The 26,744-nt window shown below is 46.7% G+C and overlaps 1 protein-coding gene across 1 annotated transcript in view; it reads left to right on the top strand.

Moving 5' to 3' along the window:
- The window catches only part of HPS5 (HPS5 biogenesis of lysosomal organelles complex 2 subunit 2), a 484,255-nt gene that overhangs the window by 112,128 nt on the left and 345,383 nt on the right, over positions 1-26,744 (top strand). Inside the window, exon 4 of the mRNA XM_085648054.1 lies at positions 11,766-11,830. Within this exon, the coding sequence (XP_085504180.1) occupies positions 11,766-11,830 (65 nt within the window). The remainder of the gene's footprint in view (positions 1-11,765; positions 11,831-26,744) is intronic.

The raw sequence follows: 26,744 nt of genomic DNA, 5'->3' as shown, positions 1-26,744 counted from the left end.
ATTCCTTTGTATAGGAATAAAGCCTTTTAAACCCTCTAATACCACGGATTCTGCCTCTTATATTTACTGAGTTATTCTTACTAGACTTTACCGCATAAAAAATAGTACCGGTAATGAAATATTTACCACAATGCCAAGAACAGATGCATACTGGTAAGTAGCATATTCAATTCTACAGCTCTTAGGGACCCTCTTTAGTACCTATGCCCTAGGTAACAAAGGTACCATTTACTAGTGACTTAGAGGTGCTAAAGGCCTGGTCACTTTAGGATCAAGTGACCAGTTGTCTTGTTATGGGGGGAGGTGAAGAACAATGACTCTGAAGATCTGGTTAGCAGGAACCCAGTTCACTTCAGTCAAAGTAAAGTATCTCACGCTTTTGTGAAATGACATTTGCTTGCATACTTTTTATTGCAGGCATGAGTAACTTGTACAGTCTAGGATTTTCCTTTGCACTGTGTTTAAATTTTTGGTTTATTCCTTTGTAAATTGAAGGCAAAAATGATCAGAATGCACAGATAAAAATAACACCTGGACTAGATGAGTTATGTTAACGATTTGGGAATGTACTTTGTGCCCACTTTGTAATGACATAATTGAAAAAATCTTTTATGCTAGATGTCTAAAGTTTTGTGATGTCTGGATCAACAAGCATTGATCCAATGATTTGAACAACAGGACGTTACTGGCATCCATGTAGTGTAAACTCATAGTTTGTATTTTAAAGAAGCAATTAGGGGCCAGATGTATATCCCTTTGTGTTTGCGGTAACCTAATAGCACATTTGTGTGATAAGCTATTAGGTAATCGCAAACAGCGATGTACTACAGTGTTTTGTACACTCTTTGCGAATCCCAGTGGGTCGCAAATAGACCTACCTTATTAATATTGATGAGGTAGGTCGCAATTTGCGACATGGGGTATCGCTAAAATCTCACCATGTCTGTGATTACATTTAAGTAAAGCAATGTTTTTCTTTTTTTAATGCAGCCCATTTTCCTTAAAGGAAAACAGGATCCATTTCAAAACAAACGAGCATTTGCAATGCAATAGGTCTTGCATTTATGAGAGTTTGAGCTATTGGCATTGTAAATGCCAACAGCTTAAACTCTCACAAATGCGAGACCTATGGCATTGCAGATATTCTCCGTCTGTGGCATTGAGATAGGAACACGGACGTGCTGGAACCATGAAAGCGGTCATCAGTTGCCTGCCCGGACACACTACCAAGCGGGGACGCCCAAGCCTCGGCGCATTACAGCAGAAGAAAAGAACTGTGCATGCAAGCTCAAACGCAGTATGCCCCCAAAGTAAAAAAAAAAAACGAAGGTGCGTGGCTGCTATGAATATTAAATTTGTCCAGCTGAGATCGCCAGAGATGCCGTGCGTGAGGAAAAGGAAAATAAAAGTGAAAGCATGCACTTTGCACATGTGCCTGAAACGCCTCGAGCGAAAGAGATGCTGCGCGCGTGCACATCTCCTGTCCCTGCAGGCACGGCAAACAGGAGACAGGGAGGGAACCAACATGGCTCCCTTGCAATCAAAAGCAAGGATTTTTCACGCGGGCCAATGAAAAGCATGGGTGGAGTTTCCACCCCACTTCCAAAGCAAAACCGACGACAATGGTCTTGCAAGCGAGACCTAAAAATGGAAAGTTTTCTTTTGCTCCCTGCGCTTAAAAATAGTTTTTACAACCATTCGCAAAGGAGAAGAAGTCCCTTGGGGACACCTTCCCATTTGCGAATGGGTTACCACCTACTTGAATGGGCGGTAAAATGCAAATGTTTTGCGACAGACATTCACACATACTACTGCGAGTCGCTATTAGGAAAGGATGCCCTTAACACGCCCTTCCTAATACTGAATCGCTAACCCATTTTGCGATTCAGTAATACATTACCGAATTGCAAAATAGGGTTCTGTATATATAAAAATAATTTTCTGCGGTTGCAAATGGCCCGAATCTGTGAGTTGGGCCTTTTGCGAGCTCAAACCAGCTGTGTACTTCTGGCCCTAGATCTCAGTAAAAAGCCTTTATTGCTACATATATGTTCATCCGATTTATTTTCCGCACTGTTTATTGTCAAGCTATGCCTGGTAGGGAGAAAAATCTATTCTTCCACTGGCTCCGTCTGTCCTTTGATTACTGTTCTGAGTTACCACTGATGTGAAGAGCAGTAGATGGGTGCAGAGCCAACCTTCCTCCTGTACTCCATGATTTTCAAGGCCAGAAACCACAAGAATCTGGATGTGCACAGTCTGCACATGTTACTAAAGCCATCATCCAAGCAGCAGAAGCCATCTTGGGTCAACAGCGCCATGGCATCTTTTCCCGTAAGAGCAAAAGCAGCACTTGTTAAGAGTCGCAACCCCCCTTTTCCTCTTCACACAATATATGGGGCCACATGTATCATGCATTTTACCGGTAGCAAGCGTCCTGAATGGGACGTCTGCGACTAGTAAAATGCATTTTGGTATGTATGAATTCCAATTTATGTTTCAGTAACGTTACTGAATCACAATTTGGAATTGTGAATACATACATATTTGGTATTAGGAAGGGGCGTGTTTAGAGCGTCCCTTCCTAATACCGCATTGCAGCGATATGTATGAATGTTTTACGAAATGCGGTCGCAAATCATTCGCATTTTACCACCTACTTTGAGTAGGTGGTAACCCATTCGCAAACTGGAAGGAGTCCCCAAGGGACCTCTTCCCCTTTGTGAATGTTCGTAAAAATGTTTTTAAGAGCAGGCAGTGGTCCCTGGGACCACTGCCTGCTCTTGAAAAATGAAAAGAAATCTTTACATTTTTCTATTGTAAACGCAACCGGTTTTCCTTTAAGGAAAACAGACTGCATTTAAAAAAACAAAATGATTGCTTTATTTAACAGCAATCACAAACATGGTGGTCTGTTGACCCCAGTAGGCCACCATCCCTGTGATTTTAGCGATTCCTAATGGGTCGCAAATTGCGACCTGCCTCATTAATATTAATGAGGTAGGTCGATTTTGCGACCCATTGGGATAGCTCAATTAAACTCATGGAGTTTCATACATTCAAATAGCGGTTACCTAATTGTGATTTGCATCGAATCGTAATTAGGTAATCGCTATTTGAAATAATGATACATTATGCCCTTAGTGTTTTAGAATCCATAACTGTACCATTCCTTGTTTTTATATGATGGCTTTTCTAGGTTCACAGTCAACGTGTTTCACATATCGTAATGTAAATTGTTTCTGCCTGAATGTTGTTTTCCTTCTACTCTTACCTCAGAGCCTTTAACTATGCATTATCACATTTACCCAGTCATCCCTCCACACAACCATGAGCAAAACGTCGCCAGTCATTAAAGGTTCACTTTCACTCATAAGAACCCCGACCTATTGACTTTGCCATAGCTTGTCTTAACCTGGCCTCCCTTACCCATTGGTTTTGTGCTCCGTATTTTTAAAGATAATTACCTAGAAGTGCCTGGTGAACACTGAAGTAATCTGTACTATATGCTGCCATTATTACACTGTCTTTGATCATTTCAGATCTAGTACAGTCACTCCCCTTGAATGCTGAGGAGAGTGCAGGAGCGTGTCATCCTGCCTTTGATACTTTGGGAGATGTGGCATCTGTTGTATTTAACATGGTTTACCTGGTTGTTAGCTACCATGGATTGTCATGGTGAAATGGAACACTGCGGTCCCCTAGCAACATCCATCTGATTGTAAACGGGAAAGAAGGGTGGAGGAGTTGCAGTTGGACCTGTAAGCAGATGTGTCCCAGGGGTCTGTACCTTACTACTAATAAATTCCTGTTCCATCAAGAAGTGTGTGTTACCTGCTTCACAAAACTGGCGACGAGCGTGGAAACAACCCAACAAATGATGTACTTTGGACAGTCGAGTTAAAAACTACTTGGACCGTGAGTGACCCCTGGATTATTATTATTTTTTTTGTTTCAAGTGACACTAAGTGCTCTTTGACTTTGATAGAGCTAGCATCAATGACTTTTCCATTATATTTTCAATCTGTAATGGATATATCCTGCAAGTGGCACAGTTTAATAAATAACGGAGTGATCCTGCGCGCATAGCAACAGACTTTTGCTGAGGTTTTTCATCTCATTGCCAAGCTGATATTCTATGAGGAGCTATGTGTTGTGCCTTTGAACAGATTAAGCACGACAATTGAATTCAGCCTTTTCACTTTGTTCGCGCTGCGCTGACGCGCATGTCCTGATGCTGGTGTGTGCCATCGAAGGATTTGTGGGAGAGTTAGCGAGAGATTTTGCCACATTGCGCACCCGAATCGTCAAGCGGCATTTTTTTTACCATCGAGGGATTTGTGTGGGAGTTGCCGAAGGTTTTTGTTTCACATTTAGGCACATGAGTTGGCAAGCCGCATTTCTGCATTATTTAAATTAAAGCAAGCGTGCACGTACCTGGAGTTTTCGTGCATCGGCATTCTTCACATTGTTTTCTCCTCGTTCGAAGCCACTGGAGTGTTTCTTCCTTCTTTGTAAGGGATCCTGGGTAGAAACACAAAAAAGGGACTATTGTTACTTCCTTGGTCACTAAGAACACTAACAAAGGACTAAGATTCAAAGCTAAGTATCCAGTTTAAAAAGGGAGGAATGGAATCTAAAAGAAACCTTATTTCCACATCATTTGGAATTATTATTTTTACGCAGATGTTATAATTTTCATTTATTTATCTATTATAACCAACAAAGGATTATAAATAAAAAAAAATAATAATAATAATACATTTCCTCATTTTTACCTGTTTCAAAACAGAAGCATTACAAGGAACGTAGCATCATTCAAATTTTATTGGAAATCCACCACAACTGCGTGTGAACAATGTCGTCACAAGTGATTCCAGCACCACCTTATTTTCTACCGAGTCCTGGTGAACCGTGCATGTTATGGGAGCACTGGAAGGAAACCTTTGAAACTTATTTAGAAGCCATTGGGGGTGACGACTACGTTTCAAAAAGAAAATTAGCGATTTTAAAACTATTTTTAGGCTTGGAGGGAAGAAATGTTCTAAAAACATTACCTTCAATGGAAGCCATTGTGACTGAAACCAGCGCTGATAGTGAAGCTTCTGGAGACAGCAACATTGACATTTTTGAAGTTGCGTTGAAAGCATTGGAGGAGAACTTTGGAAAAAAAGTCAGTGTTGTGGTGGAGAGACACACATTTTTTTCACGTGTACAGGCAGCAGGAGAAACTAATGAACAATATGTAGCAAATTTAAGAATGTTAGCCGTTACATGTAAATTTAATGATATGAGGGATGATCTAATTAGGGACCAACTAATTAACAGAATGTCTAATTTAAAAATACAAGAAAAATTATTAGGTTTAAAGGATCCCTCTTTAGATAAAACATTGTCAGTAGCCAAACGGATGGAAAACACTTCCAGATACGTAAAAGAGTTAAATACACCTTCCCCAAAAATAGTAAAAGAAGATGATACTATACATAACATAAAAAGGAATACAAAAAAGGGGAAGTCAAACCTACAACAGACTAGAAGGTGTGAGATTTAAACCTAAAGTTTGTTATAGGTGTGGAAGCCCGAAACACACAGCAGATGCTACCTTTTGTCCTGCAATTAAAACAAGGTGCCATAAATGCAAAAGGTTAGGGCATTTTGCAAGATGGTGTAGAAGTGCAAGTTCTTCTGCGACATCTAAGTCTTTCAATGCATTAGTTCAAGACGATATGCCTCACAAGGAGGAGTTGTTCTATGATAGTGAGGGTGAGAATGAGGATATTGAAGTTATGGTTATTGAATCAAGTCAAGTTCTCAAATGTGAAACTAACAAACAAGATAGTTATCGCCCTCCCAAATGCATCATCAAAATTAAGAACAAGGATGTACATGTATGGGCAGATTCTTGTTCCCCATTTACCATCATAGACAAGTTTATTTGGGAAGGTTTAGGTGTTAATTTGAATGTATTGCAGCCCACCGATGTTATTCCAGAGGGATATTGTGGTGAAAAGCTTCCTGTGTTAGGTTGTTTAGAAACTGAGATGCGTTTTTTAGACAGTAAGATAACAGCAAAATTATTTGTAGTAAAAAAGGGAAGATCTCTTTTAGGATGGAAGGAACAGAGAGCACTCAATATAATATTGAATCCTAATCATCCTCAACAAGTTTTGCTAACCTCACCAAGTACAACTTCCAAATGGGTTAATACATTTCCAAAATTATTCAGTGAAAAATTAGGGTGTTTGAAAAAATTCAAACACAAAATTATTTTGAAAGTAGATGCTACCGCTAAAGTACATAAAGTAAGAAATGTACCCTTAGTTTTAAGAGAAAAACTTAAAAATGAATTGGTCAGATTGTGTAATGAAGATATTATTGAACGTATAGAGGCGTCCGAATGGCTAAGTCCAGTAGTTTTGGCCCGAAAACCTAATGGAAATATTAGGATGTGCATTGATTTGAGAGATGTAAATGACAATATCTGGATAGATCGGTATCCGCTCCCACGAATAAATGAAATGCTAGCTACTATCAAGGGGGGAACATATTTCACCACTTTAGACCTATCTAATGCATACCACCAAATACTATTACACGAAGACTCAAAGCACATCACTTCTTTCATTACTCCAGAAGGAGCTTTTCAGTTTAAGCGCATGCCATTTGGTTTAGCGTCCGCTTCAGCTGTTTTCCAAAGGGTTATGCAATCTATATTAACCGGTCTTAAAAATGCAGTGGTTTTTCAAGATGATGTGTTGGTATGGGGGAGCGATGTAAACAATCCTGATTTAATCTTGGAAGAGGTTCTCATCAGACTTTCTGAAGCTGGTCTCACTATTGCATTAGAAAAATGCAAATTTGGAGTCAATGAAGTGGAGTATCTTGGTTATACTTTGTCCAGTGAGGGAGTAAAACCAAAACGTAGTTTGGTTGAAGCCATTGAAAAGGCTCCCGCCCCAAGAGATAGAGATCAACTCAGGTCATTCTTGGGGTTAGCAGAGTACTACTCGAAATTTGTTCACCATTTTTCAGACAAGGTACAAGAGCTTAGGAACTTGATGAAGAAAGGTGCCAAATTCGAGTGGACTAAAGCTTGTCAACAAAACTTTGCTTCTATCAAGAAATGCATCATAAATGCTGTGTCATTAAGGCCATTTGACCCTAATGACCAAACTATCATCACTACTGATGCCAGTAATAATGGGTTAGGTGCAGTACTAATCCAGAGGCACAAGGGACAAGAAAGGGTTGTGGCGTTTGCGTCCCGCACACTAAAAGGGGCAGAACACTCTTATTCTACCATTGAGAAAGAAGCTTTAGCATGTTGGTGGGGCATACAATATTTCAGGACATTTGTGTGGGGAACCAAGTTCCAATTACATGCTGACCACAAACCTTTGATAGATCTATTCTCCACCAGAGGTGCAAGCAAGGCCACTCCCAGAATAGCTAAATGGTTATACCGTTTGCAAGAATATGCTTTTGATGTGAAATATATTCCAGGTGTAAGGAATGTAAATACAGATTGCATATCTAGATTACCATTAGAAAATACATATGAGGAGGAAGATGATGAATGGATGGTTGCTGAAATAAAGGATGTGTGTGCGGCCATCAGTGAAGTTGAGTGGAAGGAGGCCATGGAGGAAGATGTCGTACTTGGCATGGTTATAAAAGCCTTAAGTTGTGAACAAGGATGGAAGGCACATAAGGATCTAAATTCTTTCAAATTGATATGGTCTGAGTTGAATGTGATAGAAGGTATACTTAGGAGAGGTAATAGATTAGTGGTTCCTGAGAGATTAAGAAACAGATTACTAAACATCATGCATGAAGGGCATGGGGGTATGTCAGCTATGAAGAGAAGGATCAGAGTAGATTTTTGGTGGCCTGGTATGAATGTGCAAATTGAGCGTTTTGTTCGAGATTGCATGGCTTGTGCGTGTAGCGACAAGACTCATTCTTCTCAAGAAACTTCTAGAAGTGCGTCGCCCATGCCTAAAGATGCATGGGATAAATTAGCCATTGATATATGTGGACCTTTCGATATCTGAAATGCATCAGAGAGATTTGCCATAGTTATGGTAGATTACTTTTCGAAGTGGCCAGAAGTTGCCTTTGTTAAAGAGGTCAAGGCTGCAAGTGTTATTTCATTTTGTGAAGACATTTTCAGAAGAGAAGGTTGCCCCACTGAACTTGTTACAGATAATGGACCCCAATTCATATCAGATGAATTTGAGAGTTTTCTGAGGAAGTGGGGAATCAAGCACACTACCACGCCAGTCTATCATCCGAGGGGAAACGGGTTGGTGGAGCGTTTCAACAGAGTACTGGTTGAATGTATTCAATTGGCATGCAAAAACAAAGAGTTATGGAGGCAGTGTGTCAAGGACATGTTGTGGTCGTACCGCACAACTCCACATTCTGTGACTAGAGAAACGCCTTTTTCCTTACTCAAGGGAAGGATTCCTTGTTCTGTGGCTGTTCCACCTTGGATGAATAGAGCGGGAATATACAATGCAAACGTAGAGGAAATGCGGAACAGAGTAAAAAAATATCAAAAAAATTATTGTGATCGCTTTAATGAAAACATTGTGAAGCCAAAACATTGTTTCAAGCAAGGAATGTTTGTGAGAGTATTTGTTGGGGACAAGGCAAAAAAGGGTCCTTCTAAATGGTCTTCTCCCAAAAAGATTATTGTTGTTAAGGGTAACAGTGTTAAGTTGGATGATGGAAATTGGTGGAACACTAGGAAGGTATCACCATGCTCTGACACTGAAATGGTTATGCCTCCAAGTACTCAACAGAATATTGTTGCATGCAGAGTTAATACTGACCTTGTTGGATTACCTGTTGCTGAGGTCAAAACGAATGTAAGACAACGTACAATGCCTGCAAGATATAAAGATTACGTATGTACATAGTTTTATTTTTTTATTTTAAAGAGGGGAGATGTGCTGTATTTAACATGGTTTACCTGGTTGTTAGCTACCATGGATTGTCATGGTGAAATGGAACACTGTGGTCCCCTAGCAACATCCATCTGATTGTAAACGGGAAAGAAGGGTGGAGGAGTTGCAGTTGGACCTGTAAGCAGATGTGTCCCAGGGGTCTGTACCTTACTACTAATAAATTCCTGTTCCATCAAGAAGTGTGTGTTACCTGCTTCACAAAAGCATCCATACTTAAAAAAAGTAGCAGCAGATTTTGAAAGCGTACTCTGAGATCATGGAAAAACATTACAGGAGCAACTTTCATGTTGCAAAAAAACTTAAAACATTATTGTGTTATTTTTGCAGGAGAGAAAGCCAAACATTTGTTTGTATACAATATGTCAGTGATGGTTTAAGCAAAGAGAGGAGACTGACGCTTTAAGTTTCTAGACCAGAACTGCATTTTCGGTCACGAAATGAAGGATGGGTTGGCCTTGATTTTCTGTTTTCCACAGGCAACAGATTTCCTCTAAGAACAATTTACCCTGAATTACAAATTGTTTATTATTGATGGTATCTCTTTGATTTTGTTCTGAGACTATGTAGAATTCAGCAGCTTGTCATCTCTTCTTTTTCAGCTTCAGCGGCTACAAACTACTTTATTTGATATTAAATATCTCACTACTTAAATAAGTCTGCAATCACCATTTGTGGGGCTCGCCTGGCTCAACCCCTTCTTTTATCTTCTAGACTCTGCAAGAAAAGGGAGTGGAAATTTGTCCAGGATAGTCTAGCAAATAGTATGACTTTCAGCACAGCCTCAAAGGCAAGCTTCCATTATTTTGCCTTTTTAGGTCTCGCCTGAGCCAGCGCATGCGCTGTTCTGGCGAGACATTTAGTAGCGGCTTTTCGAAGTGCTACCAAAGCGGCCACCAGCTTGCTGTCGCGCGCAAAATCGCGCACGCTGCTCCGTGCGCATCCCTCGTGTGCTTTAGCACGTCATCGCGATCACTTTCGCTTTCACACTGATCGCGTTCGCGATGACTTTCACTTTCACGGCCGCGAAGTGTTACTTTTACTGCCGCGCGGCCAATGCTTGTTTTTTGTGCAAAAGGTACATTGCGTCGGCAAAACCCTTCATTTTTTTACATTTTAACCTGTACTACTCAGCATGGGAAAAACACTTTGACTAAGCCAATAGGGCAATACGGTGAGTCCTGTTGGCTATGCCAATGTTCCTTTCAGTTCGGGAATGTTCATTTTGATCACTGTTTGCTCCCCCGCCCCCTGTGACTTCTTGCTCTCCACCACCGCATTCACCCTAGAGTTGCAACGGCATTCTTGGAGCACGACTTTCCCAGGCTTGCTGTTGCCGTCCCGTCTTTTAATGTGTTTCCAATGCCTCCTCTTCCTTCTGTGCTCTTGGAGTCCCACTTCAGCTCGCTCTCGCTGTCCCTAATCTGGGGACACATGCCTGGATTGACAAACTGTTGCATGTGAATTATTGTGTTATTGAGATTTATGAAGTGGAGAAGGGTGTATATTGAAATTAGGATTCTCTAACGTCCAAGCAGACACGTGGCACCCATACAGCTTACGATTCTGATTCTCTCTTTAGGCATTTATGGCATGTCCTCCCTAAGAGAGAGCTCATCTGCTGTGACCAGTAAATCTATCAGTCTAGTGCTATCCTTTACAATTGCAAACTAATTTTAACATGTGCCCTTGTTCACGCTTTCTCGCTCCACTCCTTGTTACAACAGCTTGTGTGCTCCGGACTGTGGCTTCCATTTTGTAGAGATTTCACTTTGGAGTTCAGATGTTATGTGAAATGTGTCACACAGGCCAGCACACCTGTTACGTCAGGACTTCAGCAGCTAGGACGGATACTTAGCTGGTGAAGGATCTTGGTGGTCAGAAAAGAAGACAACAGGATTGAGGTTTTAGAAATGAAAGCAGGAACAGAAACACATTGAAACATCCAGTCAAATCATTATAGGATACTACAATTTATCTGAATACCACATTCTGTCTGTCATTGCAGTTTTGGCCTTAAAACGCCCTCCTTCCTTGTACACTGACCGTTGCCAATAACCGGTGTCTGTATTCCGTGTGGTGTCATTTCCAATATTGCATTATTGGCTGAAATCTTGCACCCAATTGCACAGTCGGCTGTTAATGTCCTTGCTTGCTCCCTCCTCTGTCCTTCTAATCATTGCAGTGAGGTTCTGGTGTATTTGATATTTCTGGCATGTGTTAGTGGGGACAGCCAATGTCTATTCTTCATTTCTGTTCATCTAAACTTAAAACAATCAGCCCCACTACTGCAGCCTTTAAAAAAAGAGAGCAAGATCAAGTCCTTTGAAGAACAAGCATTGGCATAGCCAATAGGTCTTGCTTTTGGGACCTTATAAGTATTTAGTTATGCAGCACAATATCCTTGGTGCAACAAAATTAACTGTTGCATGGTTAAACACTTATAAGGCCCCAAAGGCGAGACCTATTGGCTATGCCAATGCTTATTGTATTTGTTTTTGTCTTTCTCCACATTTGGGTCACATTGAAATATTTGGGTTAAGAAGCCGCATTTTCCTCAATGAGGAATATTGATCAATACAGATTTTCAAATTCCGTTTTGTTTTAGCTTCCTGGATACCAAATTGCGTTTCATTCAGACTGACCAAGTTGATTAAAACCTAATCTTTCTGTCTCTAAAACAAACGTTAGTCATTTGATATTGGAATCTGTAAGCTATGATTTGATTAATAGAAGTTTGTCTAAATGTATTTATACATTACCTGTGGTTTACAGTTTTGTTCTTGTTTTAAGGAGGGTGCCATTTCACGTGTTGCCTGCTGCCTCCATGATGAAGATTTTGTTGCTGTAGCCACAAGGTATGAAAATGTTTTTTTTATTTATATTTTTTTATTCTCAAAAACCTTTATTTAGCATATGATAGGAGTACACAGCCTTATGCCTACAACCAGAAGTGGCCGGCAGCGCGTTAGAAGAAGTGAAAGGCAATGGTGTACACAGAGATTTGCCTACAACCCGATACGGGCCGGCCGCGTCACAATGAGCGAACACATTCAATATAATAGCCCGTCAGGGATCGCAGCATTAACAACCGAACAGAACACCCAAACAACCCCCCACCCCGCCAACCTCACCATGAGAGCAATCTACAAGAAAGTCAACAGTCTGCATCGCCTCCCTAAGTGTCTAAGGTGCAAGAGCCCATGCCTAACCGGGGGGAGAAGTGGGGGCAGGCACATCCGGCAGCAGCGGGTTAGACAGCAAGTATGTCTTCAAGGGACCCCATATGTCCCGGGGCCGGGAGGTCGAGGGCAGGAGATCAGAGTACAGAGCAAGCTGGTCATGCCAGAGAATCATTGTCCGTAACCAATCCTTGAATTTCGGCGCCCTCCCCCTGCCCCACCTGCAAGCCACCCTCCATTTGGCGAGAAGGAAACAGACAGAGGCGAACCTCCTATAGGCCGCGGGGAGCTTCTCAGTGTAACCCAACACGCCCATCAGCGGCGACGGCGGCAGCGGGATCCCCAGCATCTTGCCCACGGCCTCAAAGACCTGCAACCAATAATCGTACAGAGCCGGACAGCTCCAGGCCAAATGCAGTATATCGGCCCCGTCAGCTCGGCACCTGTCACACCTGGCATCCGCCCGCAGCCCAAACCGCTTCAGACGAGCAGGCGTATAATAGTATCTCTGCATGTATTTGAAGTGCGTAATGCGCAGCCGAGCACTCGCGGACACCCTCTCCGTCTGCGCACAGCAATAGTGCCATTCCTGGTCCGAAATTTCCTGTCCCATATCCTGGGACCAACGATCTCGGGCAGCACCCTGTGGCGCACTGATCTCAGCGTATAGCGATTTATAAAGAATGGAGACCAAGTGGGACGCAGTCTGTGCTCCCAAGAGGAGATGGACCGGAGGGAGCACCGGCGGCTCCTGCGGGTACTCCGGGGTGCAGGCACGCATTCCCTCCGGCAAGTGCGCATATAAGAAGGTCTCCATAGTATCAGGGGGGGGTTCGTGACATAGCTGCTGGAGGGTGATGAACGTCCCGTTAGGGTAGATGTCACCCCATGTGCTGATCCCTCGCCGTTTTTGAAGTTTATGGAAGATGCCCTCCCGGAGGAGGGACAGCTGGGGGTGGTATACCAGCGGCATCCGGGGGGAGTAGATCACTGGGGCCTGCAGTTTATTCGCGATCCAGCCCCAAGCCCGCACCGTACAGTCTATGGTTGTGGGTTCCCGCACCCGCGTCGAGACGCGCTGCAGGAGCGCCCCCTCCAACGGGACCGGGTCAGCCAGCCAGTGCTCCACAGCCATGTGGGCCGTGTACTTCCGCCCCTTGAACCAGTAGTAGTAGTATCCGTGGCTGTTTGCCACCCCACACAAGGCGCAATAGAGCCGTGTGTAGCGTAGAAAAGAAAGGGCGGCCCGGGAAGTAAGGTATGTTCAGGAAGAAGTAAAGGAATTTGGGTAATACCACCATCTTGACTAACGAAATTCGGTCCGCAATTGAGAGAGGCAAGGCTATCCATCGAGTGATCGTGTCGGAGAGCGAGTCCATGGCACGCCCATAGTTGGCACGGAGCACCTCCTCTCGGTCCAGGGCGACGTGCACCCCAAGGTATCGGACAGTGTCAGTGCACCACTCCAGCGGAAAGTCCAGCTCAAAGGGGACCACCGCCGGAGTGAGCGGGAGTATTTGAGACTTCGCCCAGTTGATCCGTACGCCAGACAGCCCACCAAAGCGGACGAACTCCCGCAGCAGCGGGTTCAGATGATGTTTCGGGTCCTTGACATAGAGAGAGACATCATCGGCATAAAGCGAGATTAAGATGGGGTGCAGCAGGCACCGCAGCGCCTTGTCCTGATGGTATTGGCGCACCTTCGCAGCCAGCGGCTCCATCGCTAGGGCGAACAGCAGCGGCGAGAGCGGGCAGCCCTGTCTAGTGCCACGCGACAGCAGGAAAGGTCGAGAGATAAGACCGTTGATTTGCACCCTGGCCGCCGGGGCAGCGTAGAGGAGCTGTATCCAAGCCGAGAAGCCCACCGGGAATTCCATGTTGCGCAGGACGGCGTGCAGATCTGCCCATTCTATAGAGTCAAACGCCTTAGTGGCGTCCAGAAACACAGCCGCCAGGGGCAGCTGCGGGTCCACCTGCTGCATGATCGAGAAAACGGTACTCAGGCTGTGGGACGTAGATCTCCCAGGAATAAATCCCGTTTGGTCTGGCAGGATCAACCCATCCATCAGGAGGTTCAACCGATTGGCTAGCAGCTTGGTAAGTATTTTGCTGTCCACGTTAATAAGGGACAGGGGCCGATACGAGTCACATCTGTCAGGCGGCTTGCCCGGTTTCAGGATTGATATAATTAGGGCTTCTCTCATTGTGGGCGGTAGCTCCTGCGTCTCCAGGGCCTCCGCATAAACCGCCTGCAGGATGGGGCCAAGCAAATCAAAATACTGCTTATAAAAGTCGCTCGGGAGGCCGTCGGGCCTGGGCGCCGTCCCGGATCGCAATTGGAAAACAGCCTCTGTCAGCTCGTCAGTGGTGAATGGCTCGCAAAGGAATTCCCTCTGCCGATCAGAGATGTACCCTAGAGTAATATCACTAAAAAACGGGGGGAGGTCCGCTTCGTTGACGCCTTTGGAGCGGTATAGGTCAGTATAGAAATCAGTGAAGGTCCGCAGAATCGAGTCCCCATCTTTGAGTGTTGCCCTCCCCATCCCCTACCTCCAGGACGTGGTTGGCATGTCTCGGTAGTCAGATGTCCTGTGCCAGGGCCCTGCCAAGCCTGCCGCCCTCCCCGTATTGCCTAGCCTGGGCATATTTCCCCCGGAACCGAATCTCCCTGTCAGCTTCAGCAGTGTATTCCGTCATCCGATCTCTCAGTTTGGCTCTCCCCTCCCCGTCGTCCTGCCGCCAGACGTCTGCCTCCAACCTCTTAAGGTCGTCCTCCAGACGGCGGAGCCGGCGACGGATGTCCCGCAAAACTCCGAAGCTCTTGGCTATGCAGACACCCCGTATGGTGACCTTGAATGCTTCCCAAAGCGTACCTACTTGCTGCACTGTCCCCTTGTTCCTGTCAAAGAAATCGGTTATGTCTTCTCCCAGTTCCGTCTTAAAGACCTCATCTAGGAGAGCTTCCGGCGCTAGTCGCCAGTTTCTGGAGCCCGCCAAGGAACCCGGGATAGTCAGGGTAAGGCAGACCGGAGAGCGATCAGATAATGTGCGGGCCAGGTGATCGACCGCTCGCACCCAGGTGCAGACCCCCCTAGACCCCAGCCAGTAGTCTAGCCTGGACCATGAGGCATGTATAGTTGAGTGGAAGGTCCCCTCCCTTGTCGCTGTATGCCTATGTCTCCACAAATCCACCAGCCCCTCGCCCTCAAGCAGACCTCGCAGCGCCCCCTGGCTACGCGTATAGTGGTGAGGCAAGTGGGTAGATCGGTCGTTAGCAGGATCGCTGACCGTGTTGAAATCCCCCGCCCAAAGCACATGAGTGGCGCCCACCTCCAAGATCTTCCCCCACACAGCGTTCAGGACGTCAGGACTGTCCGTGTTGGGGCCATAATAGCTAACAATGATCACAGAGTGCGACCCCAGAATGCCCCACATCATGCAGTATCTGCCTGCGCCATCGCTCCTCATCCCTCCACATCTGAAGGGCGTCTCTCGCTTGACCAGGATGGCCGCACCTCTAGCGGAATATGCCGAGAACACCCGGTGAGCAGCCCACTTGTTACCAAAGGCCTGGGGGCAGCGGGGATCAGTGTGCGTTTCCTGGAGGGCAGCAATACTAATGTCATGCCTATCAAGGTAAGAAAGGATCTGTCTCCTCTTTCTGGGATCGCGCAGCCCCCGCACATTCCACGACAGGAGCTTGATCACAGCACTGCGAGGCTCTCCCATAAGGTATAAGGCACTTCAGAGGTGAATGTCGTCCCAGACAGCGGCCATGGCAGAACAACCATCCGGGCCCAGTAATGAGGGCCGGGCGTAATGTCAGCAAGGTAGCGTAGCATATCCCCCCCAGACATGTCAGGGCACTGTACACAACAGATAACTCTCAATTCCCCGTGAGGTCGACCCAGCAGTAACCCCTCCACCCACCCCTCCCACAACAGCGCCCCAATCGCGCCGGAATCCCAGAACCCTCCCTCCTCCCTGATACTCTGAAACATATGCGACCTTCAAACAGGTCAAATACCGAACTTTTGTAACCTTACAAAATGTGGGAATGTGGGAACAGGGGACCGCCCTTAGGGGGGCGCTGGCGTGCCTCTCAAACCCTCGCGTTCCGCCGAGCTGCGAAACCACCTAGGCTTCTCCTGTGGATCGAGGGTGGAGAAGACCCAGGGTGGAGGGTGCCCAACCCAACAAGGAAAGACCCCTGCAAGCTCGCTCCAAGGGTACCCGCAAGTCTGAGCAACCACACCACGAACAATTAAAGTCTGCACACTAGCGCAGCCGCAACCAGATCAACACAAATCACACAGTTCGACACCAGGCATAGTCACTTATCTGTCGGTGGCCGCACCGGGACAGGAAACGGCTCCCCTCCGCCACAGGCGCGACGTGCAGCTAGAGCAGCGCCCTCTACGGACACGAGCAGGCCATCAAAGCATGTCCAGGGGGCCATCCATCCCAGCAGTGCAGCAGTGTGCCAACAACGCTCCTCAGCAAGGGTCGCCGCCACCCGCAGTAGCGAGCCGCATTGGTCAACCGTCCCCCGGGGGAGATCGTGGGCCGGAGCCGGATCTCCCGCTGGGCCGGCCGGGGGAGGCACGGCGGAGAGAGCCCAGGAACTCCTCCGCCTGCTGTGGATTGGTGCAGAGTATCGTGCGGTCGCGGTGTTTAATCCGTAGCTTAGCTGGGTAGAGCGGGGCGTATTCAATGTTTTCTTTGCGCAACTTTTGCTTCACCTGAATGTATTTCCGCCGCTCCTCCTGCACCGCCATGGTGAAGTCGGGATAGATGGAGAATGAGTTGCCCTCGTGTTGCAAATCCAGGATGTCGCGGGCCTTTCATAAGGCTGAATCGCGGTCACGATAATTCAGCAGTCTGGCCACCATGGGCAGAGACGGAGCACCCACCGGCGGCCGAGGACCCAGCGACCTGTGCGTGCGTTCCACGATTAGATGCGCCAAGAAGGAGGACGCCCCCAGAGTGGAGGCCAGCAGCCGCTCAACGTAGTCCTCCATGCGCCCCGTGGCCGTGGTCTCCGGGATACCAATCAGGTGAATGTTATTCCTGCGGCTACGCGCTTCTAAGTCTTCGTTTTTGGCGGCAATCACTTTTAGCAGCTTGTCCATTTGCGACATCTGAGAGGCCATCACGGCAGAGGCGTCCTTAGTGGCCGAGATCCGTTTCTCCGCCTCCTTGAGCTGTTCCTCATGTTTGTCCACCTTCAGCACCAAGAAGTCTAGCCGGGAGTTCATAGTGTCCATTTTCCCGGAGAGGGCATTGAGGCTCTGTTGCATCGCCATGAGCATAGTTTTTAGCTCGTCGCTGGGGCTGGGCGCAGTCGGGGTCGTCTGCGACGGGCCGGGCTCGCCCGTCTCGTCCGTGGAGGAGCGAGTGGCCGCCTTCTTCTGCTCGAAGAGCAGTTTAGACTGCCGGGCGTCTGTCTTCCCCATGGCGCCGCTCAGCCGTGGGTCCTCAAAGTGCCGGTACCTCCCAGTTGCCGCCCAGCAGCCAGCCGCCACCAAAGCACCAGCAGACCGCCAGCAGCAGCACTCGCGGACTCCAGCGTCAGCAGCCTCCGTCACACCTCACGATAAGGGCAGATCCACAGGCCACGGGGTCGATGGTCCGGCGAGGCGAAGCGGCCACCAGGGCCGGAGCAGACAGGCAGCGCCCCCTATGAAAGCGCCGCAGACCGGCCCTCCTCGCCTGCTCGTCGCGCGCACAGGGGAACCAACTGGCAGCCAAGCGCTCACCGCTCCGCAGGTCACCGCGTCGTCCCCGGCCTCACAGCACTCTCGAGCCGCATCCACCGGCCGATACCTCGGGGCCCCCCGTCCAGCCTCTCAGTTGCGGGCTCTCGCACAGCGGGCGCAGCAGCGCCGATCCAGGGCAGGCACCTCAGGCACTTCACCGGAGGGGGGGGGGGGGCGGGAGTCTCCAGGCTCACGGGCGGTCCCTCCGCAGCTTACGCCCGCGATGGGGCCCACAAGAGACAGCAGATGCGTGCGGGGCTCTGCACCCGCCAGACGGCCAGGAGCGCCGATCAGCTCCCTCCGCTCCCGCCCCAGCGAGAGCAGTCCGCTGCACGTTCAGCAGGATCTCGGGCCCAGTACCTCGTGGGCGACACCGGGCTAGCGTATTCTGCCGCAGCCGCCGCCGGCCTCCAGCACGAAGGGCCGTCCCGCCCCCCGGCCACCTCCACCGCAATATCTTCAGCGGTAGTGCAGGGATCGGCGCGAAACTCGCGTCGAGTGTTCAGCCTGGCATCCGCAAGGCGTGGGCTCTCAAGCAGCGAGCGAGGGGTCCATGGGCAAATAATTAAAGTAGAAGCAGGTCGGGCAGCCGGAGCCTCACAGTAGCGCGGCCATCTTGGTCCGGCGCCACCTAGCGCCCCCAGGTATGAAAATGTTGAAAGTGAATTCAATTATGCTGCAAAGACAATGGCTGTACAAAGTAGTGTCCATTAGACAGCTTAGCATCTAAAGTCTCTGGAAGCACATTGATATTATTTTGGAGGTTAAGATGATAGGGCTGATTTTTGGTAGCTAAACAAGTGTTTTCAGACCAATCATTATTAGGAGTCCCCATCAACCAGATAGGAGGTCTTGAATCGTGAGAACCTCAGCATGGAAGGAATTCTACTAAGTTAAGAAGCATAAATATCCAAAATATTTTCCCAAACGAAAACGTCATTGGGCCCGGAATGTTGTGGCACAAAATTCTCAGCAACCTGAAATTCACTGTTAAATTGACCAAAATTTCACCTCGAACTGTATGTACTGTTCTTCAAACGTGATATGCCCATCAGTGCCGTTCGTGAAAGGAGAATCAGCGTGCATTTTTAATCCTTATACCTGCATTTCCCTGAGTGCTGCCATTGGAGTTGTTTTATTTTTAATTTGGTGATTGCCGCAAGAGGGAAGGCGCTAAGGACGGGACTGCGAGGACCAGCAGCCCCGCAACTGCTACCAGCTGTGTCCTCTTCCCGTATTCACAGCCAGAAGATATAAAAACTCCTCACGGCCCCGCTTCGCGGGAGCCGTTCGTGAAAGGAGAATCAGCGTGCATTTTTAATCCTGATACCTGCATTTCCCAGAGTGCTGCCATCGGAGTTGTTTTATTTTTAATTTGGTGATTGCCGCAAGAGGGAAGGCGCTAAGGACGGGACTGCGAGGACCAGCAGCCCCGCAACTGCAACCAGCTGTGTCCTCTTCCCGTATTCACAGCCAGAAGATATAAAACTCCTCACGGCTCCCGCTTTGCGGGACGCGCGCGGGCGCGCGCCGGGCGCATGCCGGGCCAAGGGCGGGCCCGTCTGAGCCCGTCCGAGAACGATCGAGAACGGAAAGGGACTCCCCTCTTTCATCTGGTGTAAAAGGTTAGTCCGTGGAAGAGTGAGGCAAAGTCTAGGAGTTAAAGTGTTTCCATTAAGTACACCCCCCCTAAGGAAATAAGGTCATTTGCTTTTGGGGATATAAGTATACATATACCAATGGATAAGCCTGCAAAAAGGGATGGGAGTGTCATGCAATCTTCTGGGGGTGCTTTAATGGGGACTTCAGATAACTTTCTTGTGCGAGTACAATCAGCACTAGCCAAAGACATTGAACTAACGGAAAAAAGATTATCACTAGATACTCTTTGTGATAAGAGGTCTTCCCTGGGAAGTATGGCCAAGGTTAGGTCTCCACCGTGTCTACAGACTGCTATGTTGGATTCTCCGGGTTCAATATCTTTTTTGGTGGAGGACGGAAATGATCAAATATCAACATTTACTACACTATTGGTTGAAACTCCGGGTGAAACCCCCGACACCTCGATTCCTTGTAATCCGACTCCAAATATTATGCCCCTATCAAACATTAAGACCCGTTCCTTAACATCGAAAACAAAACGTAAGGGAAATCAACAGATCTCCGCAGGGAAAAATGTTAAGATTGGACCTGTTCTTGTCTCGAGGAAGGGTGTAGTATCATGCCCTCAACCTGTAGCAATTGAGGAGAGGGTAAACTTACCATTATCTGTGGGGAATGGAGCTAAGGAAGACATAGGCTCGATGTTTTGGAAAAAATTAGAGAGTACTTTAAAGAATCTGTGTGATCCTATTTATGAAAGATTGGGCTCTATAGAAAGTAGGCTTGTATGTTTGGATCTTTCACTTGCTTCGGCCCAGTCACGGGGGGGGGGCAGTCGGGCTTATGGCTCATTTAGGGAACAACCTAGTGCGACAGGACAATGTAGTGAGACTAAATCTGCTACTAATGGTCCAGCAATTGCTGCTGAGAATTCCAAACTGTCTGCCTCTCAGGAGCCTTGTGCCATACCCCATTCTGCTAACCAGCCAAGAGACGAACATCCCCCACAACGCGACGGATCCTATAATGCTGGGATTGACACAGTTAGAACTGATAAACAACCTATGCTCACACAGCCTCTAGTGCAGGCTTCGTCTGGATTAATTGATACACATCTCCCCCCAGAGGCAGCCCCCTACGTGGTGGTCTTAACTGGGGTCCCGCCCTTGGCGATGGGGACAAGGGAATCATATAGGAAACTCAAGAATAAGTGTATTTTTTGGCTTAATGCAAAGCGTCCATTGCCGGTCCATATATGTGCTGAAATTTTGTACGCCAGGAGAGTAAATTGGGTGGGCAGGAAGCCCAAGATGATAAAGGGGGATTGTATTATTATTAATTTTAGGGATAGACGCTATGTGGAACATATCTGTAACTGGCCTCAAGATGATCCATCACTTTTAATCTGCACTATGCCTTTGTCTTATTTCTATGCTCCCGTACCATTGCCTCAGAGTGGGTCAATATACAGGGGATTTCTGACAAGTGGTCGCCCTCTTGGGGATATAAGGTCTTTCAACCGATTCGATGTGTTATCCAGGCTAGTGGACTGCGATTGACAGAATGATAGAATTGGTTATTTTAGACCCGAAAAGGCATATGTAGTCACTGAGATAGAGGAGGGCAAAAAGCATGAAGGGCTGTTTGCAATAGAAAGCATTAGAGATGGAAGTGTGATCCTTGCTCCAAGAAACACTACTAGAGTGGTGGAACAGGGACCTCGAGTGGTGCTTCAGCAGGAATTGCTGAGTAATGATGGAAATTCAGATTTCCCTCATGGCGTGGATACACCTCCTACAACAATCATAGGGAGTGCCGATGGGGTGGTCAAGGCTGCAGACTTCATACATTTTTTATCTTGGAATGTGGCGGGTGTGGGACCTAAATTATCATCATCCCTCTGGACGGACTTTATTGGCGAGCATGATATCTGTCTTTTCCAAGAGACATGGTCAATAGAGCCCGTGTTCAGATTGGGTTATTTGAATTTCTTTGTCCTAGCAGAGAAGAGGCCAAAGGGTCGGCCTGTAGGAGGCCTGGTTATTTGGGTCAAGCAAAATTTAAAATGTAATATCCAACTTATCCCAACTTTGAATCGGGATATCTTGGGAATTAGGTTGAATTTCCCGCTAAATATGCAAATTGACATTTATAACGTCTATGCAAGGGGTTTACCAGGTGGGAAAAAATCGGAGGTGGTAACAGCATTAGATACCCTTGTTGAATCCAGACCAACTGATGTGCTCCCATTGATTGCGGGAGATTTCAACACGACTTTTGAGCCACTAGGGGTTTACGACTCAACTTTAATGGAGGAGAAGGACCTTAGATGGGGTGTTCCGCAGCTTGAGACAAAGCCTGTTAGTAAATGGACGGAGGCGGCCCTGTACTTGAAAGGGTTTTGTCTGGGTAAGCAACTGAGGGCTGCTAATGGCAGGACTCTGTCAGACAGGATGGGTAGTAAAACATATGATAACGGTATCAGGGCAAGCAATATAGATTACCTTTTAGTCCATTTAAGGATGTGGCACACTCTTGTGGATATGGTGGTTAAATCACAAATAGAAAGTGACCACAATCCATTAGTTGCTTTTTTTAAACTGGATATGGGAGATAGAGCGGTTTCAGCATTTGATGCAACAGGCCCAGATGCTATTTTATCAAATGACGAACGCCACCTTAAGTGGCACAAAGTAACAGAGCATCCTGACATCATAAATAGTATTAACTCCAATGTAGAAGAGGCGTTGGTATCAATGATGACAGGTGGCATTGAAAGTCAGACCTTTGTTGCAGTTGAGAATATACATGAAAGTCTTTTTGCTAAACTTAAAACCTACTTCTGCAGGCCTCTCTTAGTAAAACAAGATCTTAGAAGAAATCAGGAGAGTTGGTTTAATGCCTCTTGCAAGCAAGCCCAGGAAGAGCTGGGGCTTGCATTAAAATCAAAAGATCAGAGCAAGATTAAGAAAGCTTGTAATATTTACAGGATGGCACAATGGAATGCTAAAAAGGAATGGGTAGAGTGTGAGTGGCAAGATCTTAAGGTAGCATGTGCAGCTAAAGACCAGAAAATTTTTTGGGATATTTTTAAATGGAAGAGGGGTGAAATTATTGATAGCCCGCATAATTATGTTCCCCAGAGTTCCTGGGTTGAATTTTTCAAGGCACAATATGCAAAAGGAGACGAGGACGATAGTGAGTTCCATCAGGAGCGGGTGTTTTACAATAAACCTGCTTTTAGTGCTGAGGAGGTCGATAGGGCGCTTGACTTGGTAACCCAGGGTCGTGCCCCAGGCATGGACTGCATCCCAGCTGATGTATTTGTGCATGGTAGACAAAGATGGCGGACATATATCACCTATTTAGCTAATGCAATAGCTCAAGGGATGGCTATCCCTCAATCTTGGAAAGGCGCCGAAATTGTGCCTGTATACAAAAAGGGGGATAAAACATTAGCTTGCAATTATAGGCCCATTAGCTTGATCGACGCTATACAAAAAATTATGGGCCGTTTGGTTTTGGGAAAAATCCAGACCTGGATGGAAGCTAGTGATATCTTGAGCCCTCTCCAGGCTGGGTTCCGTCCCAAAACCAGTACTATAGACCAGGTCTTCAGGTTTATGGTCCTCTATTGGAGGACAGTGGTTTTAGAAAAAGGGGTCTTGTACGCAGTATTTGTCGACTTGCGGGCGGCTTTTGATCTAGTTCCGCGTGGTAAGCTGTGGCGGGTGCTGGAGGGGCTGGGGATGGCCCCAGAGTAGTTGGCATTGGTCGTCCGCTTGCACGAGGACAATTTTGCCCGGGTGCGGTGGGGACGACAGGGGGAGGTTCCGGATGCCTTCCCCGTAGAGCGGGGAGTGCGGCAGGGCTGTGTCTTGGCACCGACCCTGTTCTCGCTCTTCGTAAACGGGGTGGCTGATTTCCTCTCCCGGGTCCCCTCGGATGCCCCGGTTATGGCTGGTATTCACGTTCCAGTCCTCATGTTCGCGGACGATACTCTGCTGATTTCAAAAACACCGAGTGGCCTCCAGCTTATCCTCCGGCGCTTTGAAGAATTTTGCATATTACGTGGACTGGAAATAAATGTTGCCAAGACCAAGTTTATGGTCCTTAACGGACCTAAACCATGTAAGTTTTATAAATCTTTTAAAGGAGCCATCCTTCTGAATGGATCCCCATTAGACCAGGTCGATGCATTTACGTATCTGGGAGTCACGCTACAGAAGAATATGTGTTGGAAAAGCCAAATAGATCTGTCAATATTGAAGTTCCAACAACAGGCAGGCTTCCTCTTAAAAAGATTTAAAACCTCACAGACCCAACCAATTGGCCCATTTCTTGAGATCTACGCGATGAAGATCCCGTAGCTCGTCCCTATATGGGTCTGAGCTATGGGGGTATGGTAAAAATCTAAAACGCCTGACTGCTGTGGAAAATGAGTTTATCCGGAAGGTCGTTGGTGTCCCGCAAAGTACCCCCTTGTTACCTCTTTTTTGGGATCTTGGCTTGAAAACTCTAGAAGATACAGCTTATTTACGCCCATTGCTGTATTGGCGTAGGGTATGGACTACTGAGGAGCTCAAGCACTATGCTTTGGGTTTGAAGGAAATTATGGAAAAGGACTCCTTTCATAAAATAGACTGGCTGAGGTCTATAAGATCGCTACTGGACAGATTGGGAATGAGGGACCTTTGGGAAGATCCTCAAAACGCGGTTTTCCCTCCAAAAGAAACTATGAAAGCCAAATACTGGGAAATGATCTGTTTGGAATTATTCTCTAAGGGATGCTCATTCCATCTTACAGGCAGATTTTTGGAATTTAACCCCTTCGCTGCTAGGCCTTTTCCCCTCCTGTGCTAAGCCTTTTTTGGGCTATTTGGGGTAGTGCGCGCGTAGGCCCCTGTAACCTTTTGACCACATTAGGTATCCACGCCAAATTTGCGTCCTTTTCTTCCAACATCTTGGGGATTCTAAAGGTACCCAGGGTTTGTGGATTCTCCTAGAGGGTTCCCAGAAATAAGTCAAAATACAGCAAAATTTTGTTTTTTTTGTGAAAAATTGGAAAAACGGACTGCAAATGAAAGCTTCTGGGTTTTTCTCTGCAAATGGTATCAAAAAAGGGTTTGTGGGGCTGAAATCGCCATTTCTCCAGCTTTTAGGGAATGACAGAATTTTGTTAGAAAACTAACATTTTTTACACAGTTTTGGCATTTTTCTGGGACATACCCTATTTTTGCTATTTTTTGTGCTTTCAACCTCCTTCCAGTTAATGGTAGAAATGGGTACAAAAACAATTATGGATCCTGGAAAGCTATACATTTTTGAAAAGTAGACAAAATTCTGAATTCAGCAAGGGGTCATTTGTGTAGATCCATCAAGGTTTCTTTATAGAAACTACCAGTTAAATATAGGAAAAATTAAAAATTAGTTGAAAAAAGCAACCTTTTGAGTCAACGTTTTCACCTGTAACTTCTTCTAATTATCACATCTCTTAGAAAGCAATGTACCGTTACATCCACTGGACCTTCCTGGTTGTGGGGATATATAGGACTTGTAGGTTCACCAAGAGCCCAACGAACCCAGAGTGAAAAACTGAGCAGCATTTTGTAATGTTTTTTTTTTTTGTTCCGGGTATATAGCAATTATTGTGGGAAAATGTATACATGGAAAAATCGGTATGAAAGACACCTATGTATTTCTGAAATGGGAACAAATTACAGAGTTTAGAAACAGTGCATATTTGCACATTTTCGAAATTGGGAATACTCATACTTGCATGACAATTATTGGTCATTTTTCAAAATGACTTTTTTTTTACACAATGTCTTTCATTTGGAAGGGAGAAATGCATCCAAAATCAATAGGTAATAACAGTTGCTTTACAAATCTGAACTACCCTAAGTCTCCCGATAAAAATGGTATCTCACTTGTGTGGGTAGGCATAGTGCCCACGACAGGAAGTGGCTCAAAACCTAAGCTGAACACACCACATTTTCACACTGAAAATTGACACTTTATTTGCGAAGAGTCTACCTGTAGTTTTTGAACCCTAGCCCTGCCGGCATCTAGGGAAACCTAGCAAACCTATACATTTTTGAAAACTAGACACCCAGGGGAATCCAGGATGGGGTGACTTGACTGCCTCCCACCATGGTCTGTTACCCAGAATCCCTTGCAAACGTAAAAAAATGACAAAAAAAACACATTTTCCCCACATTTTTGTGATGGAAAGTTCTGGAATCTGCGTGGATCCACAAATTTCCACCCACCCCGCGTTCCCCAAAGTCCTACGAGAAAAATGGTACCTCACTTGTGTGGGTCGGCCTAGTGCCCGCGACCGGAAACGGCGCAAAACGCAAGGAGGTCACACCTCAATTTTGCAGTGAAAAATGACCCCTTTTTGGCAAAGTGACTAGCTGTAGTTTTTGAACCCTAGCCCTGCCGGCACCTAGGGAAACCTATCAAACCCAGACATTTCTGAAAACTAGACACCCGGCGGCTTCCAGGGAGGTATGGCTTGCGTGGATCCCCCCACGTTTCCTTACCCAGAATCCCCTGCAAACCTCAATTTTAGCTGAAAAAATCACTTTTTTCACACATTTTGGGGTGGGAAAGTTGTGGCATCACCGGGCTCACACAAATTTACCACCATCCAGCGTTCCCCCAGGTCTCCCGGTAAAAATGGTGCCTCACTTGTGTGGGAGGCCCAAGTACCCGCGGCAGGCAAGGGCCCAAAACGTAGTGAGGCGACATCAAAATGGCCTATCGCAAAACCACCTGGTTTTGCAAGGGGGGTCACTTTGGTTTTTGGCCCGGTTCTCGGCGGCCATCTAGGGAAACCTACCAAACCCAGACATTTCTGAAAACTAGACACCCGGGGGCTTCCAGGGAGGTATGGCTTGCGTGGATCCCCCAACGTTTCCTTACCCAGAATCCCCTGCAAACCTCAATTTTAGCTGAAAAAATCACTTTTTTCACACATTTTGGGGTGGGAAAGTTGTGGCATCACCGGGCTCACACAAATTTACCACCACCCAGCGTTCCCCCAGGTCTCCCGGTAAAAATGGTGCCTCACTTGTGTGGGAGGCCCAAGTACCCGCGGCAGGCAAGGGCCCAAAACGTAGTGAGGCGACATCAAAATGGCCTATCGCAAAACCACCTGGTTTTGCAAGGGGGGTCACTTTGGTTTTTGGCCCGGTGCTCGGCGGCCATCTAGGGAAACCTAC

This window comes from Triturus cristatus, chromosome 3_2 (genome assembly GCF_964204655.1).
Source record: "Triturus cristatus chromosome 3_2, aTriCri1.1, whole genome shotgun sequence".
Classification (NCBI taxonomy): Eukaryota; Metazoa; Chordata; class Amphibia; order Caudata; family Salamandridae; genus Triturus; species Triturus cristatus.
The sequence above is the reverse complement of the archived record's forward strand: the minus strand, read 5'-3'. Positions and strand labels throughout refer to the sequence as shown.